The 20,300-nt window shown below is 38.6% G+C and overlaps 2 protein-coding genes across 9 annotated transcripts in view; one reads left to right on the plus strand and one right to left on the minus strand.

Moving 5' to 3' along the window:
- Positions 1-20,300, minus strand: part of akap7 (A-kinase anchoring protein 7) — a 124,925-nt gene that overhangs the window by 35,933 nt on the left and 68,692 nt on the right. For 2 of the 7 annotated variants that reach the window (XM_062978647.1, XM_062978652.1), the window contains exon 7: positions 7,815-7,962. In XM_062978647.1, coding sequence (XP_062834717.1) covers positions 7,815-7,962 — 148 coding nt within the window. Of the gene's footprint in view, positions 1-5,335; positions 5,489-7,469; positions 7,686-7,814; positions 7,963-20,300 lie in introns of those variants that run through there. The other 5 variants (XM_062978661.1, XM_062978666.1, XM_062978664.1 and 2 more) reach the window with 5 other exon arrangements.
- msh5 (mutS homolog 5) lies at positions 10,187-20,050 on the plus strand. Of its 2 annotated transcripts, XM_062978637.1 has the most exons (3): positions 10,187-11,195; positions 15,391-15,484; positions 16,381-20,050. In XM_062978637.1, the coding sequence occupies exon 3, from the start codon at positions 16,414-16,416 to the stop codon at positions 18,856-18,858; it is 2,445 nt and encodes an 814-aa protein (XP_062834707.1). In that variant the 5' UTR covers positions 10,187-11,195; positions 15,391-15,484; positions 16,381-16,413; the 3' UTR covers positions 18,859-20,050. The 2 variants fall into 2 exon arrangements, with proteins under 2 accessions (XP_062834707.1, XP_062834705.1); XM_062978635.1 differs by lacking the exon at positions 10,187-11,195 and having other exon boundaries at positions 11,202-15,484.

The raw sequence follows: 20,300 nt of genomic DNA on the forward strand, positions 1-20,300 counted from the left end.
ATTTCATTATAAGCTGCCCAGATCTTCAATTATAGGCATCTTGTGAGATAGTATTGTAAATAAACAAATGATATTACTTGTAATTATTCCTGCTACAGACATTTACAATAATAAGATTCTTGCGTGTTTTTAGTTTAAATTTATTTGCCGATTTATAATTCTTAAGGGAAACCAACGAAAAGCATTTGCTATTGTGTTATACTTCATTTTTTTCAAAACTCTACTGCAATATTCTGGTTCACACAGTAAATAGAAAATGAAACACTTTTGTCCTAAAGCTTAACAGCAGCTGCTAAACCTACACTACTGCTAGAATTATTCAAAAAGAAAAATATATATCTTGTTTTCTCCGAAGACAGGCCAAGAGCAAGTTGGTTGAACCCTAAGAAAATCCATGGTTTAGCTGCATAAGAATTTTGCTAAACAGGATTGTGACCAATTTGCTAACTGGATTCCATTTCCTGCCTTTCTTTGTTTGGTTTTTTCTTTCACCCTGATCTCATCTAATCATTTAAGGCTTTGTTATCTCCTAACACTAGCAGAAAAAGGTTGCTAGATCCTGAAAATAAGTTATTTCTGCTCAAGGTGCTCAGTTAATGACCTCTATGTCTTTGAATGGTCATCTCCTTTATTATTGTTGTTTACCTGCCTGGTTAAAAACTATATTGTTCTGGATTGCTTTTGGCATGGCTAAAGGCTAAAATTCTGCTCCTCTTGTTTTAAATGCTAGGAAAGTTTAATCTGCTGTGCATTTCTTTTCATCTTCAAATATTTTATTATTTTATTTTTAATTTTGGTAAGCTGTTTAAGAAGCCCCTGAGCTAGAAAAAATGAGATTAACAAACAAGTTTGAAGGCTACATGAGATGCTGGCCAGTGGTGGACTATCATAAGTGAGAGATACTCATCAAATGGGCTGCCCATAACACATGCTACACATTTCTGACAGTTTCTGATGCCGAGACTCACTCTATCAAATAATAGCTTTCCTGAAGCTAACAACTGTACCTTTAAGTTCATAAAATGTATATACCGTTTATAGTGTTGAAGAAGAGCTACATGGTCTCTGGCTCACAGATTATTTCCATAAGAGTATACCAGTGAGAAATCATTTGCCCATACCCACTCACAAACCTTCTTCATTTCATTAAAGGTTGTACCTCCTTGTTCTTCTATGCCTTCAAGGATTTTTCAATGATGGCAACCCTAATGCGACACTATGACAGGGTTTTTCTTGGGAAGGATGTTCACAGGAGGGTTTGCTATAGCCTTCTGCTGTGGCTGAAAGAATGTGTCTTGTCCAAGACTACCCAGTGGATTTCAAAGTCAAGTAAGGATTCAAATCCGAATCTCTAGAGTTGTAGTTCAATGCTTAAATCATGTTGGTTCCTAGTATTCCTATGGTAATACTAAAATACTGTGCACTATCAGAATGTCTTATAACACTAAATTTGAAATAGAGGTACTTGTGCTAGCCAAGATGACCTAGCTAAGTCTGTCAGGTTTTGTAGATCTCATGAGACAATGTGACTCAGTGAGAAAAGCAGCAATGCTTGGTAAAGTAGAAGGCAGGTGGATTGATTTAATAAAGGAAGACACAGCTCTGAGTCTGCAAGATACTCAAGGCTCCTGTCGGTTTCTCATTCACAGGGTCACCAGAAGTCAAAGCTACTTGACAGCAAATATAACAATATTCCTTTTTTTCTACAAAAAATACAGATTGTTAGTTCAGGTCTTTCAGCAGAGAAGAAAACAAATGGAGATGCTACTCATTGTTTCCTCATATTCTGTCACTGGTGTTTGAAAGATAAACATACAAAACTTTGGTGCCACATACCATTGTGCATGCATCTGCAACAGTGGATTATGTATTTTGAAAGCATTGAGTATAAGGTAATGTGATGATGATGCAAGCTTGCCATCTGTGACACCTGGTACTACACAGTTAAGGAAAACTGCTAAAAACAGTTATTACAAATGTAATACCTGATATGTTGTTGCAGACTATTAATACAGTCTGCAACAACATGTCAGTATATTGGCTTGATTTAGGGTCAATTCCTAAAGAAAAAGCCATAAAGCAATAAAGTGGTAATAGTCATTCTGCTGCAAATACTGAGTGTGAAGTATCTGTGAAAGAGGAAAACAGAAAGAGGGAGAGCTGTTGCCTTGTCTTTTAAAAGGCAATGTGTACCTTGATTTATCTGAGGCATCTTTCACATCCAGGTCCACAAAGAACTATTTTATAGCAAGACAACAAGGAAACAGCAGTTGGCTGTACTACAATCTTTTCCCAAATATTTTCCACATCTGTCTTTCTAACTGCAATCTAATGCCACAATGAGGATTCTTAGGAGTGAAAACAGTAATGGAATCTGTAAAAATGTTTTAATCTTTACATTGTATTTCTCTGGCTTTTCAGATCTGCCTTTAGGGTTAATTTACTATGGGGTTTATAGTCAATTTACTATAAATATACTAAAGATGCACTTTTGATTTAAAAAAAATTATCATGAACAATACCTGTGTTTATTTAGTAAAGTAAATGAGCACAAAGAGATCTATTTGGAAGGGCACTGTGTGCTGCCCTGTTGAAGTGTACTGGGCAGCTTAATGAGAATTTAATGAAATCTTAAAATGCTAGAACAACCTCTTCCATTTTAGACGTTCAGGCTTTTTCTTTGCAGCTCTGGCTTTTACATTTAAGTGATCTGACCTTGAAATATTTTTCTTGAAACACATGGAAGTCACAACACTTCCTCTGCCTCTCATACTTTTCTAATTATTTCATTTTCAGTACAGAGTTGAGACCTTCCACCACACACACATTATCAAGCTTCATCAGGACTCTTACTGTTGCCACTAAAAACACCAAAACATTTGAAGGAGTCTTCTTATTGAAATGGCAAGTTTCTTCCTTTATTTTAACAAAATCAGAGACACGGGTCTTGTTTATAATGCAGCAGAATAAGGTGCTAACCGGTGGACAGTATTACCAAAGAGTGCAGGAGTGTGCATCATGTTTTCGATTGGTCCCCTCCAACTCCTTGCAAGTTTTCTTTTTTTTTTCAAAAGTAAATATCGAGAAGAAAGCTGCTGGTTCAATTTCTCTTTGTAGGGAGAAGGATTACACTGGCCAACACACATTTTGGTACCTCAAATGTTAGACCTGTTTCTGGGTATATTTGACCTAATGATTCCAAAAATAGCACCAGTTCTCCCCTATCACTTCTACTTTTTGAGATACAGAACATATGCCCCCTAGCTTGGAAAAAGCTGCTGTTAAATGCTAGGTCAGTAAATGGAAAAATAATTGCTCTACAGGACTTGATTCTAGATGAGCATGCTGACATGGTTTGTAACACAGAGACCTTTCTGGATGACACTTGGGGTGTGGGGCGTAAATCTCTCTCAGCTCTGTCCACCAGGATTCTCTGTTCAGTAGCAGGCAAGGCCTGGGAAATGGGGAAGTGAAGTTGCAGTGGTCTATTGTGATTCCATCCCCCTGACCAGATTCCCCATCCCACAGTCAACTGTGTTTGGGTGTATTTACCTAAAGGTGGGTAGCGGGACAGAATAGGGATTCTGTTGGAGTCCAGTGTTGTTGGATACTTTTCAATTTCTGCAGCCTGAGGATGTGGACAGGCTATTTGAAGAGGTGAGAGCTACCATATGTATTCTAGATCCTTGCCCGTCGTGGCTGATCACACAGGCCAGAGGGGGACTGGCAGAGTGAGTGCTTCCTTGGAACAAGACAGAATTCTAGCTTGCCTAAATGAGGCTGTTGTGAGACCACTGAACCCCTTCATAATGGACAACTATTGGCCAATGCAGATGACATCCAACTCTGCTACTTCTTCTAACCTAAAGCCAAGGAAGCTGTCCTGACCCTAAACCAGTGTGTGCCATCAGTAATGGACTGGATGAGGGTAAACAACTTGAAACTTAATGCAGACAAGACAAAAGTGCTCCTGGTCAGTCAAATCAGGGAATAGGGATCCAGATTTAAATTGGATGTGCTTACACTTCCCCAAAAGACACAAGTCCGCAATATGGGGGTCCTCTTGGACTCAGCACTGAACCTGGAGGCTGAAATATCGGTGGTGGCCAAAAGGGCCATGGTAGTACATGCCTTAGTTACATCCTATCTGGAGTACTGTAACATGCTCTACATGAAGCTGTCTTTGAAGAATGCTCAGGAATTTCAGCTGGTCCAAAGAGCTGCAGCTAGGTTGATAACTGGGTCTTGCTGTAAGGAGTGGACAACCCAGTTGCAGCAGCATCTCTGGCTGCCAGTTTGTTTAAGGGCACAATTCAAAGTGTTGGCTATGATCTTTAAAGCCCTAGGCGGCTCTGGTCTAGGCTATTAGGCTGACCATATCCCCTTGTACGAACCTGCCTGGGCGATTCTACCTCCATCTCAAGCTCTGTTGGTGGGAACGAGAGAGCGGACCTTTTCGATGGTTATCCCTCAACTCTGGAACTCCCTTCTGCCCAGGGAAGCCAGAATTACTCCCTCTCTGCTGTCCTTCTGGTAGCAAGCTAAAAGCTTTCTATTCAGGCAGGGTTTTAAAGAATAAGGCTTTTAAGATTAAGTCAGGGCTGTTGTGGTTTTTAGTTTTGAATATGATTTTATGGATTTTAACTGAATTATTTAATACCAATATATTATTCTGTTTCAATGTTTGTATATTTGTAGATTTTAAACTGTATTGAAATGTTTCTTCATTCTGTTTTCTCTCTCATACAGCACCTTCTTCTATCCACATGTTTTCTAGCTATGCTCATTATTTTCCTACATGTTGCCTCACTGATTAAACAGGTCTCATTTATATGAGACTAATAGCAGATTAAGGATTTTATATTATTTAGTCTGCACCTGGAAAACTGTATATGTATGTATTTATTTATTTGCTTTATTTTTATCCTACCTTACACTCCATAGAAACTCAAGGCAGCTAACATGTTTCTATCCAAGAAAGCTCGTTTGGACATAAAAACCACGGATTCTTAAAGGTGCTTCCACACTCCTTTCTTTCTCCCTGCTTCCCTTCCTTCCTAGTTCTTGTAACAGATTTCTGTTTTTATTTGAATGATATGCTCTGAACAACTGTGGTTCACATATTTAATAATATCACCAGCACCTGCCTTCTGGGACATCACCGGGATGACCACTAGATCTCAGGTACATGTTTTCAAAATAGTTTGCTTTTTCAATTTATACCCAAGGAATTAGTTAAACCCTCTTAGAAAAACCAAGTGAATATTAATGGTGCTATCTTATTACACATTCTGAACACAACTATTCAGTTACAAAGTTGCTAACAACAACAACACCTGGTGACCACTGCTGCCGTCAACAGCAATAGCTATTTATTATCAGACTTATTCAGGGCCCAAGTAGTCATTGAAGCTTGTCAAAATCTGATGCAGGCAGGTAAACATTTTTAATTGTTCTGTTCAGATCAGCTCCAAACATTTGCTGTCAACTGTAAAAAAAAGAAGAAGAAGCAATAACCTGATTTCTATAGAAATTGTGTAACAGCTTTTGCAGTTTTCCAGTAAAAAAATAAATAAAGCAAGATCGACTACCACATATGCAGTTTGAAGCTTAAACTTTTGTAATGCGAGATAGTCAGTATTATGTGCTTGGTTGGCATATATTTTCAAATATAGATTTTTTTTAAAAATAACAACAACTGAACTATAGCACCGCTGGGAAATCTATATTGTTAAATCATGTCTGTTATTGCTTCTTGCAAAACACAATACCTTCAAACTAAAACATTACAAGACCAGTTATAGGAGATGGCTTAGCGTGCTTGCGGAGGTATAGGTGGAGGGGATTGACTGAACTGTACCATGTAAATCTATGACAGACTTCACAATGAGGAAGTATGCTCAGATGATGCTCATTGGTTGCTGGACACACACCAATATGTCAAGAATCCCAAGTCCCATGTTACATTCTGACCACCACTGAGAAAACCCATTTATAATGAAAATACTCATGTATAACTCTAAATGTTTTAGTCAAAAATCAACACAAAAAACTTAGCTAAAGTCATCCATGAGTCAGTGTGAGTACTGTACCTTACCTCTTAAAAAACGAACCATCCCCTTTTCTGAATAGAGTGGCAAGAGGTTAGTCCATCCCAAGAGGATCGAAAAGAAGCAACAATCTACTCCAATTCTGGCCTTTTTGAATGCCTGGGCAGTGAAATAGTGGCAGTCAAGCTACCCCCTGAGGTGAGATTGATGCTTTCCCTTCTCTGTGGAATGTCCATTGATTTACCCACAGGTCATATAAAAATTCATATTTTTGCCCCCAAAACTTGCACTTCATTTATACATAAGATCCACTTATACATGATATATGCTAATTTCTGCATACCTTGTACTTACAGAACTTACCTAGATATGTACATTCTATGAAACACAAGTGAGTACAATCCCATGAAAGTCTGGTGTGCTTAAATTCCACCAGAATTAATGCATTCCCCCCCACCACCACCACATGTTTAAAATCCATTTTCTAGATTGTTGCAAGTAGTCAGAAAATGGATTCACCAAATGGATGTAATCCTGTTCTCAACAATGCCTTTAAGTCCCACTTTCTCTGGACTAGAAAGAGAAACAGCTCCATTCAATAGCCTGAATCAACATTTTTGTTTTTTGCTGGCAAGAGAAGTTCATAGAAGTTCATGGGGCCGGGCTGTGGCGCATGCTGGTGAGCAGCCTGCTGCAATAAATCACTCTGACCATGAGGTCATGATTTCGAGGCCAGCCTGTGGCAGGGTGAGCACCCGTCAATTAAAAAAATAAAAAATAGCCCCTGCTCGTTGCTGACCTAGCAACCCGAAAGATAGTTGCATCTATCAAGTAGGAAATAAGGTACCACTTATAAAGTGGGGAGGCAAATTTAACTAATTTGTGACGTTGAAATGAGGAAGTGCTGTCACAGTGGATGATGAAGCAGCTGCTCCCCCCTGTGGCCAGAATCGAACATCCCCTCAGGAGAAGGTTAAATTGCCTCTGCATCTGTCTGTCTCTGTATTGGTTCTATGTGTATATGGGCATTGAATGTTTGCCCTATATGTATATAATGTGTTCTGCCTTGAGTCCCCTTCGGGGTGAGAAGGATGGAATATAAATACTGTAAATAAAATAAACAGAGACTAGGATTTTAATACATATGGAGGAAATGCTTATATAAAATTTCAGTAATTGTTGTGAATATAAATCTACATATACCATATTTTATTATTATTTTTCTTCACCTTGAAGTGGTTTCACCTTGAAAAGGAAAATGCTAGCTGGTTTTTAGTTCAAATAGGAAGAACAGCCATTTTTAAATGTGCTGTTTTCCCATCAAATCTGGCACAATAGGCAGGCCTTATAAGCAGGCCTTGAATGCAATTATGCCTTTTAGTTGTAGCCTCTTGTATTAATCCATCAGAGAATTGCAACTTTAATGTGCAATTAAAGCTTTAATTTATTAGTCTTCCACATTTGCAGCTGCAGTAATTATGCATTCAGGCAGTACTCATTGCTTGCCACTTATACAAAAAGTTCATCAGTTCAGAAAAGACAATGTCATCAGAAAAAGCTTCAAAGCCGTAAACAGCCTTCTATTTTTATGGCTGCATTTGTACCTTGCATTCATGTGCAGACCTCTCAAAGAGACTGGAAAAAAAACAAAAACAAACATGCACATAAGCTCCAGATTTTAAAGGTGTAGGAAGATGAAAAAATATAAGAAACACAACCTGTCCATTTCAAGCATGCTAAGAAAATCTCATATATTCTTCTTACCTACTCTGATAGAGGATTCACAGTAATAGTAGCCATTAGATTGCTTTTTTTTCATCATGGAGCAAAGATCTAGACGTGTCATAGGTTCATCTCCAAAATGATGATTCTTGAAATTCTCAAACAAATGTGGATCAATTTTTTTCACTCCCTTTACATATCAAAGAGAAAAAAAACAAAATCAGTATGCACAGTATATTGGAGAGCAAATTTTTTCAAACTTTTAAAATTCTCGGTGATACCCCAAAATACTAATACAATGGGGTTTTAAAATAAAAAGGCTTGTGTTTTTTGCTAGCTACTAAAACATCTGTGATAGAATTCAACTGCAGATATATAACAATTGCATTTCAATGGCACAAGACAAGTACATTCCCACCTATTCTTAGGACCTTTCTACACTGCCATATAAAATCCAGATTATCTGCTTTGAACTGGATTATTAGGCAATGTAAATTCAGATAATCCACTTTAAAGCAGATAATGTGGATTATCTGCTTTGATAATCTGGATTATATGGCAGTGTAGAAGGGGCCTATGTGTCTATTTGTCTGAAGAAGGTACTGGCAATATCACATCTATTTCTTGTAAAAGAAAAACCTTTGTGAAATTAATAGGGTCAAGAGGTCAACACAGGTCAAGAGGCAGCTTGCAGGCACACACATGCACACAAATCCTGCAGATAATTTGTTGGCTAAAGAACTGGGTGAAAATGCTCTGAAAAAATAAATGAAAATTGTATGTGTGGTAAATATTGTGGAGCATCTACATGTCCTTATAATGTAAGACAAAACATCTTTACTCCCTATCCTTAGGACTGCTGTGTAACTCAGGACCCTTCTACACTGCCATATAACCCAGATTATCAAAGCAGATAATCCACACTGAATTATATGAGTCTACACTGCCATATAATCCAGTTTAAAGTAGATAATCTGGATTTTATTTGGCAGTGTAGAAGGGGCCTCAAAGGAGGTGTAACCAAGATTCTCCTGTTCTCCATCCAGGCATCCCTTTTTAAAATACAGTACTTTTCTCTACTATTTCCTTCTCTATTTTGGACTGCAATCGTCTCATGGCAGGGTCCTGTCATACATATTCTTTCTAAACCATTATGATAATCAATGGGACTCAAGACAACAACAATTATAGTCATTCCTCTACTTTTACAGGTTTCACACTTGAGGAATTTACACGCTAAAGAAAGTTTGATAATTATTTTATTTTGTTTGGACTGATTTGTTGAATGGGTTTACTTTTTCTGTCTCTCTAATTGTTACCTTATCTCTTTGAAAACACAGAGGAACTCCAGAGAGATGAAAAAGTGAAGTAAATGCCTTAAAACAGTTAAATAGTAAGTAGCACCTACTTTATAGTTCAGTTGAAATCACTTGCTTTTTTGAGAGAAGTTCTGGACCAAACAAAGTTCTCAGTACATGGTTGGACAAGGATATGCCATTTGGCTCAGTTTTCTCTCATTTTTAAATAATCCCTGACATCTAGTGGTCAATCCCATGAACTACATGTCTCAATATCAACTTGTTGCAACTCAGCTCTGCATGTTTCCCTGAAAATGAGAACCTTCAAAGAATGTACAGTATTTACAATATTAACCCTTGAGTTTCAAAACAGCTATCCCTAGTTCAAAGCCGTTTTTTTTTCTTTCAACTCAAGGGTAAAATGCTGGGACAGCCTAGCTACATACAGTCTGACAGTACAAAGATGAGGGATGATACCGTGCCCAATCATAGTATCTACCTGTGAGAGACATAGGCCCCTTCCACACATCTGAATAAAATCCCACATTATCTGCTTGAACTGGAGCATATGGCAGTGTGGACTCAGAAATCCTAGTTCAAAGCAGATATTGTGGGATTTTATGCCTTGATATTTTAGGATATAGGGCCGTGTGGAAGGGCCCAAAGGTCCCTTCTATACTTTCATATAGTTCAAATTATCAAAGCAGATAATCCACATTATCTGCTCTAAACTGCATTATATGGGTCTGCACTGCCATATGCTCCAGTTCAAAGCAAATAATCTGGATTTTATATATCAGTGAAGAAGAGGCCTGAATGGTTTCCTGGTTGTGTATTTACTGTCATTTGATATTATTTTGTATGCTAATGTGAGGAATCACTGATATTTTTTAAAAATGAAAATAAAATAGAGTAAATTTATTTATTTAAAAATAGGAGTTTGCTTCAGTATTTTTTGAATGGTCTTTTTTTTTACATGAAATCCTATTTGTGTTGGATGCTGGAGCTAAATCAATTTTGGCCTGGAAAGTGAGGTGCATTTATATCTTCAGGTAGATTGTAATGAAAGGCATTGATAGTGCTTGATTTGTTTTTAACATTTGTTTTCCAATTGAGTTGTTTTAATGATTGCAACGCTTGATTCTACTTATATTTTGTAGGTTTTTCAATTGTATGGTTTTTAAGGTTGCGGGCCACTGTGGATGTTGATCCAGAGTACAAAGCAGGGTACAAATATAACAACAACAACAACAACACAGCCTGCAAACTAAGGGGACATAACATTTAGAAGGTGATTACAAACAAGTTTGACAAAATGAAGACTAGGACGGTTCCTGTTCCTGTGATAATATGGTCTAACCAGGGCATGGGCAAACTTGGGCCTTCCCTCCAGGTGTTTTGGACTGCAACTCCCACCATTCCTAACAGCCTCAGGCTCCTTCCTTTTCCGCCTCAGCGGAAAGCGAGGGGAAGGAGAAGGAGACGCTTAAGCAGCTGAGGGGGAAAAGGAAAGGGCCTGAGGCTGTTAGGAATGGTGGGAGTTGCAGTCCAAAACACCTGGAGGGTCAGGTTTGCCCATGCCTTGGTTAGACCATATTAAAAGTAGATTTGTGAATTTTACATGTCACTCCATGTAAATGTTTCCCAGGTTCGCTTGGCCTGTCAGCAATGGCATCTGTGGGGCCTAGTACTAGTGAAATGCTTTCCAGTCTATTTCTTGTTCGCTAACAATCCCTCTTCCCCCCTCTTCAGTTCCCGGCCCTCTTTCTCTTTGTTAACAGGAGAAGATGAAATAATTTAACACAGAGCCTCTGAAACCCTTGTTCTCAGCTTATGGGGGAAATGAAGCTGAAAGAGAAAGACTATGGTTTGTGATCCCACAGGAAGAAGACAAAACTGCTCGTGAAGAGACGCTATGATTGTCACAGTGGGAAAGGGATGTGGTTGTGAGGGGATTTCACAAATATCATCTTATTTATAATGGCAGAGAAGGCAAAATTCCCCGCGAAGAAATGGGATGGCAGGTTAAAAGAAATGTGTGAAATCTGGAAGTTACTAAAGCCTGCAGTTGTTGAATCTGTTCTACTTAAACAACAGCAAACCCGACAGTATCCATATATTTACGGTAACACCAAGAAAATCAGGAAAGCTGGTTATAGCATTCAGTTAAACAAAAAGCATTTAATGTCTTTATCACTTGTTAGTTATTTTTAAGCCTCCTTGTTGACAGTCAGGACAAAAATAAAGTAAGACTGAGGCCCCTTCCACAAAGCTGAATAAAATCCCACATTTTCTACTTTGAACTGGAATATATGGCAGTGTGGGCCCAGAGCCCTTCCACACAGCCCTATATCCTAGAATATCAAGGCAGAAAATCCCATATTATCTGCTTTGATATGGAATATATGGCAGTGTGGACTCAGATAACCCAGTTCAAAGCAGATATTGTAAGGTTTTCTGCCTTGATATTCTGGGTTATATGGATGTGTGGAAGGGCCCTGAGAGGGTTTAGTAAGAAAACATGTGGGAAAATATTTAATTTCTCTTAGAAAGGCAATTTTTCTCTAATTTGGAAATATTCTGTTATTTTCTTTTTTATAAAAAAATTACCTTTTTATACATTTCTGTAAAAGCACAATATGTACAACATATACACATACTTATGCCTAAATACTTTCTCTCCCCTTTTCTACACACACACAGACATGGAGTTTGTTTCAAAAAGGTACCCAATCCCTCTGAACAAATTTTTACATGAATCAGGGGGGAAAGTGCTGAGGATATGCATTCTTTTGCTATAAAATGCAGTTTTCCAAGCCCTGTACAAGTACCTAAGCGATTTGATACATTTTGATAGTTTTGATCTGTACATAATATTCTACTCCTTGCCAACAATGTGCTGCCACCTACAACTCATTTTTCAGGGTTTTTTTTGAATTTGGTACCTTTTGGAAACAAACTCCACTTATAGTTGGTCCTCTACATTTGCAGGTTTCTCTAGGAATCTCTAGGTCAGTGGTTCTCAACCTGTGGGTCCCCAGATGTTTTGGCCTTCAACTCCCTGAAATCCTAACAGCTGGTAAACTGGCTGGGATTTCTGGGAGTTGTAGGCCAAAACACCTGGGGACCCACAGATTGAGAACCACTCCTCTAGGTCCTCCAGCATGAAATTGGCCATATACAGAAAATGTAGTTCAATATGCAGTAATGTTATGTTGTAATTACTGTATTTATGAATTTAGCACCAAAATATCACGATATATTGAAAACATTGACTACAAAAATGGCTTGGATAATCCAGAAGCTTGGATAAGCGAGGCTGGGATAAGTGAGACTCTACTGTAATTGCATTGGAGGGTTAAACATTCCTAATATGTTCTCTCATGTTAAAAAAAGCGTTTTTAATTCACAATTTTTCTACTTTTGTGGTGGTCCTGAGCCCTTAGGCCTACAAATGTAGGGGGCTGACTGTTTATGTATTACGTTTGTCACTTTTCCTCATAATAATAATATAATAATAAAACTTTATTTATAACCTGCTTTTTTCCCCCGAAGGAACTGGGAGCGATTTCCAAGAAATAACACAAATGGCAAGCATTCAATGCCGAAAAGTAATCAAAGAATAATCAAAGTAAAATATGAAATAGAATAAACTCAATATAACTTATGAAGCAACCAAAACCAAAAGTTAAACTAATTACCCATAATGAACACAAGAATGAAACCAATTAAAACACCATACATTAAAAGCATAGTATAATGTATGACGGGGCCTCTGGTGGCACAGTGTGTTAAAGCGCTGAGCTGCTGAACTTGCGGACCAAAAGGTCCCAGGTTCAAATCCCGGGAGCGGAATGAGCGCCCGCTGTTAGCCCCAGCTCCTGCCAACCTAGCAGTTCGAAAACATGCAAATGTGAGTAGATCAATAGGTACCGCTCCGGCGGGAAGGTAACGGCGCTCCATGCAGTCATGCTGGCCATATGATCTTGGAGATGTTTATGGACAACGCCGGCTCTTCGGCTTAGAAATGGAGATGAGCACCAACCCCCAGAGTCAGTCACGATTGGACTTAACATCAGGAGAAACCTTTACCTTTTACCTATAATGTATGACATCATGCACATGCACTGATAGTGGTATATATTACATATTTCATACACATTATGTATGAAGAAAAGGTAGAAAAATCCCTATGTTTATGGAAACACTAAGTATGATTACACTCCTACGATAGTGTGAATAATGAGTGGAGAGGCCTGGCCTACAGCTGTGATGGCAAACATAGCAGATTTAACAGTGCTAAAAGAAAAAGCTGAGTTATATAAAAGTGCTGATTTTTAAGAAACAGTAGAGGATTGCAAGAAGATAACAGCTAGTAAACTGGCTGGGATTTCTGGGAGTTGTAGGCCAAAACACCCGGGGACCCACAGTTTGAGAATCACTGGTATAGGTGAAGGATGGATTAATAACCATGAATATAAGGAAATATAAGTTACCATCTGACCTGCACCACTGCACCATCAGACCTCCATAAATATTACAACCAAGAACACCTGTTATTCAATCAGATCAATCACCCATCACCCATCTAGACCTAAAATATGAGATAATATGTACCTTTTAATTTGTTTGGGGCCTTCAAAGACTGTGCTTCTTCTTTTACTAGCAAGTAGGAAAATCGAGATAGGAATTGTTATTGTGTGAATTCAATTAATGCACACTTTTAAAAACATAAATAGTAAGGAATGGGAACAGCCTTGGGACAATAGGCCTGGAGAGAATTGTAATTCTTTTGTTTGTTTCTCTGCCAAGGTGTTGATAAAATTCTCCTTTTATAAAGTTACTAGCTGTGCCCGGCCACGCGTTGCTGTGGCTTAGTCTGGTGGTGTTGGTCAGTCTACATTAGGTTGTATTTATGCTGTGACCTCCACCCTTCTTTATACTCACATTAGTAGTAGTATTTGAAGTCTGTTACCTTCTTCAATTTTTGTGTTGATTGATAATTGCTTGAGATCCCTGTTGTCTTTGGTTTGTTGTTAATTGTAAAGTCTGATTCTGCTCAGTGCGATTTATATTTTTATTGTGGTACAATTGTCTTTTTTTTTTTTTTGCCTGTGTAGGTGTTTATTATTATTGTTGTTGTAATGGTCATGAACGTTGGATAAGTTAGATGCTACTGTATTGTTTTTTGGAGGCCCAGTGTAGCACTGACTGGCCTCTCAGCCTCAGTGCCTGGCTGTTTCTTGCCTGTGATGGTGCTGATTCTTATTGTTGTTGTTGTTGTCATTGTTATTATTGTAATTGTTTTTTTGGAGGCCAAGTGTGAATGTAGGGATTGGGGAGGTGGATGAGTTGTGTTGTCAGATTTTGTATTTGTTATAGTCACAATGCGGTGTTGTGAGTTTTGTGGGTGCAGATTGTGGTTTTGTGGTGTGGTTGTGTTGTTACAACTGAGAGGCAAGGCTTTTGTGTTGTGTTGCCAAGTTTTGTATTTCTGGGGCATTTAGTTGTGCTGTTATAGTCATGATGCATTGTTGTGAGTTTTGTGGGTCCGGATTGTGGTTTTGTGGTGTGGTTGTGTTGTTACAACCGGGAGGCAAGGTTTTTGCGTTGTGTTGTCAAGTTTTATATTTCTGGGGCGTTTAGTTGTGTGCCAAGTTTTGTATTTCTGGGACGTTTAGTTGTGTTGTTATAGTCACGATGCATTGTTGTGAGTTTTGTTGGTCCGGATTGTGGTTTTGTGGTGTGGTTGTGTTGTTACAACCGGGAGGCAAGGCTTTTGCATTGTGTTGTTAAGTTTTATATTTCTGGGGCGTTTAGTTGTGTGCCAAGTTTCCTATTTCTGGGGCGTTTAGTTGTGTTGTTATAGTCACAATGCGTTGTTGTGAGTTTTATGGGTCCGGATTGTGGTTTTGTGGTGTGGTTTTGTTGTTACAACCTGGAGGGAAGGCTTTTGCGTTGTGTTGCCAAGTTTCGTATTTCTGGGGCATTTAGTTGTGTTGTTATAGTCACGATGCGTTGTTGCAAGTTTTGTGGGTCCTTTGTAGTTTTATGGTGTGGTTGTGTTGTTACAACTGGGAGGCAAGGCATTTGCATTGTGTTGCCAAGTTTTGTATTTCTGGGGCGTTTAGTTGTGTTGTTATCGCATGATGCGTTGTTGTGAGTTTTGTGGGTCTGGATTGTGGTTTTGTGGTGTGGTTGTGTTGTTGTAACCTGGAGGCAAGCCTTTTGCATTGTGTTGCCAAATTTCATATTTCTAGGATGTTTAGTTTTGTTGTTATAGTCACTGCGCAAACAACTTTATCATTTTATATATATAGATCTGCACTTCAAAAGAAGCCGTTACTAGCATCAGGGGGAACTTGCATCACAGAGGTGATTTGTTTTCCCTGGAACTATAACCGAGATTAAAAGGTATGCTTCCTCTTCTCATACCCACCCCAACTTCACCACAAGGTCTTCTCTGCCAAAGAGAGCTGATGCCTCAACTACAAATTCCATGATTCTATACCACTGAGCCATGGCAGTTAAAGTCATGTCAAACTGCATTAATTCTACAACGCAGATGCATCCTAAATCTCAGTAGAGGCCTTTTTTTGCAAAACAGAGAGACAACTAGAAGTCAACTCTTGGGGATGCTGGGAACCATGAGGATCTCAAAAATGGCTTTGGGAAACCACATATAGTCTATCAACTGCATTTTTCCTAACTGCTGTGTTAATGGAACACTCCCATGTGATGTTAGAATGGGGAAAACGCCTAAAAAAGCATAAAACAAATAATAGATAACAAACATCTCAGTTTATCTTAGATCATACTGTAAAACAAACTTTAGCCTCTCTGTGCTTTCCTTAATTAATATGTGTAACCAATGTTACAAAAAACTGGGTCCCAGTCTAAGCATACAGTGCTTCTGTTTCCTTCTTAGACATGTCTAATCCAAGAAGAACATTTTGGAGTTTGTTTTATATTGTCAGGATCGTACCCACATTTCTAATAGTTTATAGCTTTTCACAAGATATATCACAAATGCAATAATAATCTAATTTTGTGATTAAAGTACTGTACAATGTGCATTACAAGTGCATCAGAAATCTGGTCTTGTGGTAAAAGTACAATTCATCACAGTGAGAGAACCATTCATAAAAGAATATAAAAGCCAAGTAAGAAACAGTGATTTAATGACTTTGGAGATAAGGGATACCAAACATTTGGGGGGGGGGGGGGGAGGGGAGAGGAAAGATTACATGAAAAAGAAAGGATTTTTTTAAAATGAACCACTAATAAAAAATATCCTTCTTTTTACACAGCTCAACATCCTCTAGAATTTGTGTTTTTAAAAAATGAACACTACTACTTTTGCCACTCAGTACGAATCCAAACCACTGCCTATTACTGAACAAGAAGATGAACAAGAGCAGTCTGAGATCTACCTGTGTGTACTGTGGTATGGAGGAGAACTGGGCATTGCTTATTATGATACTGGAGATTGCTCCATCTACTTCATGGCTGAGTCACCTGACAATAAAGACCTCAAGCTTCTCCAGAAAGTGGTTGATGAAGTACTTCCAACATACATATTAAGTAGCGCTAAGCAAGATCAAAGTATAGCCAGTTTTTTTACCAATATAAAAACTGTTACGGAAGAAAAGCAAGGGGAAAGAAAGCCAGAAGTTGTCTTCTATCCAAATATGGATTTTGGCTTAGAAGTAAGCAAGCAAAGAATCCTGTCTAGGCAGTTCCCTTTTGTCCCCTCTCACATGACAGCAACTGAGAAAATCCTCTATTTATCCTCTGTTATTCCTTTTGAGAGCCCACTTGTGGTAAGAGCATTGGGAGGACTGCTGAAGTTCCTTGACAGGAAACGGCCTGGAGTGGAACTGGAAGACAGTCATATTGCTGTCCCCATACTGGCCTTTAAAAAGTTTGTTTTGACAGATATTGTAAATGTGGATCAAGACACTTACTGTGTGTTGCAGATATTTAAAAGTGAAATACATCCTTCTGTGTACAAACAAGTCAGTGGGAAAAAAGAAGGGCTCAGTTTATATGGAATTCTGAACCACTGTAGGTGCAAGTGGGGAGAAAAGCTAATGAGACTATGGTTCATGAGGCCCACACGTAACCTGACGGAGCTGAACAAACGCCTGGATGTTATCCAGTTCTTCTTGTTAGCTCGGAACCATGAAATAGTTTTGACCCTACAGGAATGTCTCAAAAATATTAAAAACGTACCTCTTATTCTTAGGAGGATGGCTCTTTCTAACACAAAGGTCAGTGACTGGCAGGCACTATATAAAACAGTGTACAGTGCTGTGTGTCTCAGAAATACATGCCGCTCTCTGCCCAGCACCATTGACCTCTTCCAGACTATTTCACAGGTCTTCACTGATGACTTACATTACATTGCAAGTCTAATCAGCAAAGTGGTAGATTTTGAAAGCAGCATTGCAGAAAATCATTTCACTGTCAGGCCAAATGTTGATGCTATTATTGATGAAAAGAAACGGAAGTTGATGGGGCTTTCAGACTTCCTTACAGATGTGGCCCGGAAAGAACTAGAGGACTTGGATAACAGGATTCCATCCTGCAGTGTTATTTATATTCCCTTAATAGGATTTTTACTCTCTATCCCATGCCTGCCCACCATGGTGGATAAGAAAGACTTTGAGATTGACGGTCTGGATTTCATGTTCTTGTCAGAAGAAAAGCTACACTACCGCAGTGCCAGGACAAAAGAACTGGATGGGTTGCTTGGCGACCTTCACTGTGAAATTAGAGATCAGGAAACACTGATCATGTACCAGCTCCAAACTAAGATTCTGGAAAAGTCTGCAGTTCTAAATGATGTGATTGAATACACAGCACACCTGGATGTGCTTTTGTCACTGGCAGTAATGGCTCGGGAGAATGGATATGTCCGACCCCACTTCTCTCATTCTCACATGATCCGTATTAAAGATGGAAGACATCCCCTGATGGAGCTATGTGCAAAGACATTTGTGCCCAACTCAGTGGAGAGCTGTGAAACCAGTGGGCGAATCAAGATCCTCACTGGGCCCAATTCATCGGGAAAGAGCATATATCTAAAGCAGGTGGGACTTATTACATTTATGGCTCTGATTGGCAGTTATGTCCCTGCTGCTGAGGCTGAAATAGGTGCAGTGGATGGAATCTATACAAGGATCCACAGCCGGGAATCAGTATCTCTTGGTCTGTCTACTTTCATGATAGATCTGAACCAAGTAGCCAAAGCAGTGAACAATGCTACTGAAAGGTCTTTGGTGTTAATTGATGAATTTGGCAAAGGCACAAACACAGTTGATGGTCTCTCTCTCTTGGCTGCAGTGCTGAGGTATTGGATTAAACAAGCAACCAACTGCCCACATATTTTTGTTGCTACTAATTTCCACAGTTTAGTGCAGCTGAAACTCTTGCCTACCACTCCTCTTGTCCAATATCTTACAATGGACACCCACCAAGATGGAGATGAGCTTGTGTTTTTTTATCAGATCAAAGAAGGTGTGTCCACTGTCAGCCATGCAGCCAATATTGCAGCTTTGGCTGGTATGCCACCTAAAGTGATTGCTCGAGGAATAGAAGTGTCAGAACTGCTCCGCAATGGAAAGCCCATCCAGCGCCCTGACCATTCCTCAAAAGAGAAGCAGTTACAAAACTGCAAGGCTCTAGTAGATAAATTTCTCTCCTTAGATCTTGATGACCCTCATCTGGATTTAAAGGAGTTTATGAATAAAGAGGTGCTACCATCCTCAGCCTCTATACTTTAACAGTATGGTGTGTCCTGTTGCAGTGTAATAGGAAAGAGTTTGGACCTAGCTGGTTATGGCATTTGTCTTTATTCATGTGAATCCTCCTTTAAATATTAACAATATTTAAACTTGTGATCCAACAAAGTAAAGGGAATCTGCAAGCCCTGATTTACTGTACTGCCCAATCTGCATTATCCAGAAGGCAATAAAATAAGGTAATTAGCACCTTACTGAAGCATCATATATGACAAGAGACAGATTTATACAGGCCTAATATAATTATAGCACCAAGGCACTACTAAAAGTGACTTTTGAGGGACATTTGCAGTTTCAAATCCAAAATTTTTAATACGTGAGTACCATGTTTATTGTTTTTTATACTACACATCTGCTTGCAAAGTGATATTTTATCACATAGTTGGAGTATATTCTGGGGACAACTCTTCTTTCATTACTTTCATCTTTCTTGTAGATATTTCGAAGATGTAACATTAAAAGTATGCCTAAACTGAATATATTTTATGTAGGGTTTTAAAAAAGGCCAATGCAAGTCTAGAAAACGGACAAGGGTGAATGAATTTTGTTGTCACAGCAGACATTTTTATGTAGTGTATTTTGTGCACACATGATGTTAAACTAAATTACATACTCTATAGCTCATATTGCTATCATTTTAATGTTAAAAATCCTTGACATTTACAACAAAGTTTATCCCAGTTACTTAGCTTTAAAGCCTTAAAATATTTAAATGTTCAGGTGTTTTGTTTGTTGAAAATACTTCCTAATTCCTGAAGGGATCCATACATCCGAAATTATGGTTTAGGCCAAACATGGCAAGCAGTTTTAAGAACATGTCTGGAAAGAGTTTTTGGGTCACACAATCCCGTCCACATTTTTTTACATCTTAGAAATTAGTAACTTCCTGATTCTCAGCAACATTTAATTTCCCAATACAATCAAAACAAAGTTGGGCTTACATAAATCTTACAAAGCAATATCAAGTCTGCAAACTAAGAGATTCCTTTCAGCAATACTCAATACGTTTTGTGTTTCATTGTATTTGTTGTTAATGTTTCCTGTCATGGTCAATGTCACACACAATTTAGACTGAGCCTTGGAATACAAATAAAATTATATGTAACTATTACAGTGACAGTGTGGTTTCATACATTTACTACTGTACTCTTGGTAGAAGTGAAACAGCAGGTATTCTCTAACACTGAAAGATCTATTGCTTTACCCTTTAGTTTCCTGATCCAAAAGCAACACTACAGTTTAGAACAGCATGGGCAAACTTTGGTCCTCCAGGTATTTTGGATTTCAACTCCCAGAATTCGTAACAACTGGTAAGGTGGCTGGGATTTCTGGGAATTGAAGTTAAATAAATGATAGTTTGGATCCACAGATTTCTGAAGGCCCATGCCTCAAATTGTGCCCCAGAGAGTTGAAGGATACTTCTG

Source organism: Anolis carolinensis, chromosome 1 (genome assembly GCF_035594765.1).
Source record: "Anolis carolinensis isolate JA03-04 chromosome 1, rAnoCar3.1.pri, whole genome shotgun sequence".
Lineage (NCBI taxonomy): Eukaryota > Metazoa > Chordata > Lepidosauria > Squamata > Dactyloidae > Anolis > Anolis carolinensis.

What these genes read in the sequence shown, in the direction of transcription:
- msh5 (XM_062978637.1), top strand. Translation starts at nt 16,414, where the DNA reads ATGAACACTACTACTTTTGCCACTCAGTACGAATCCAAACCACTGCCT.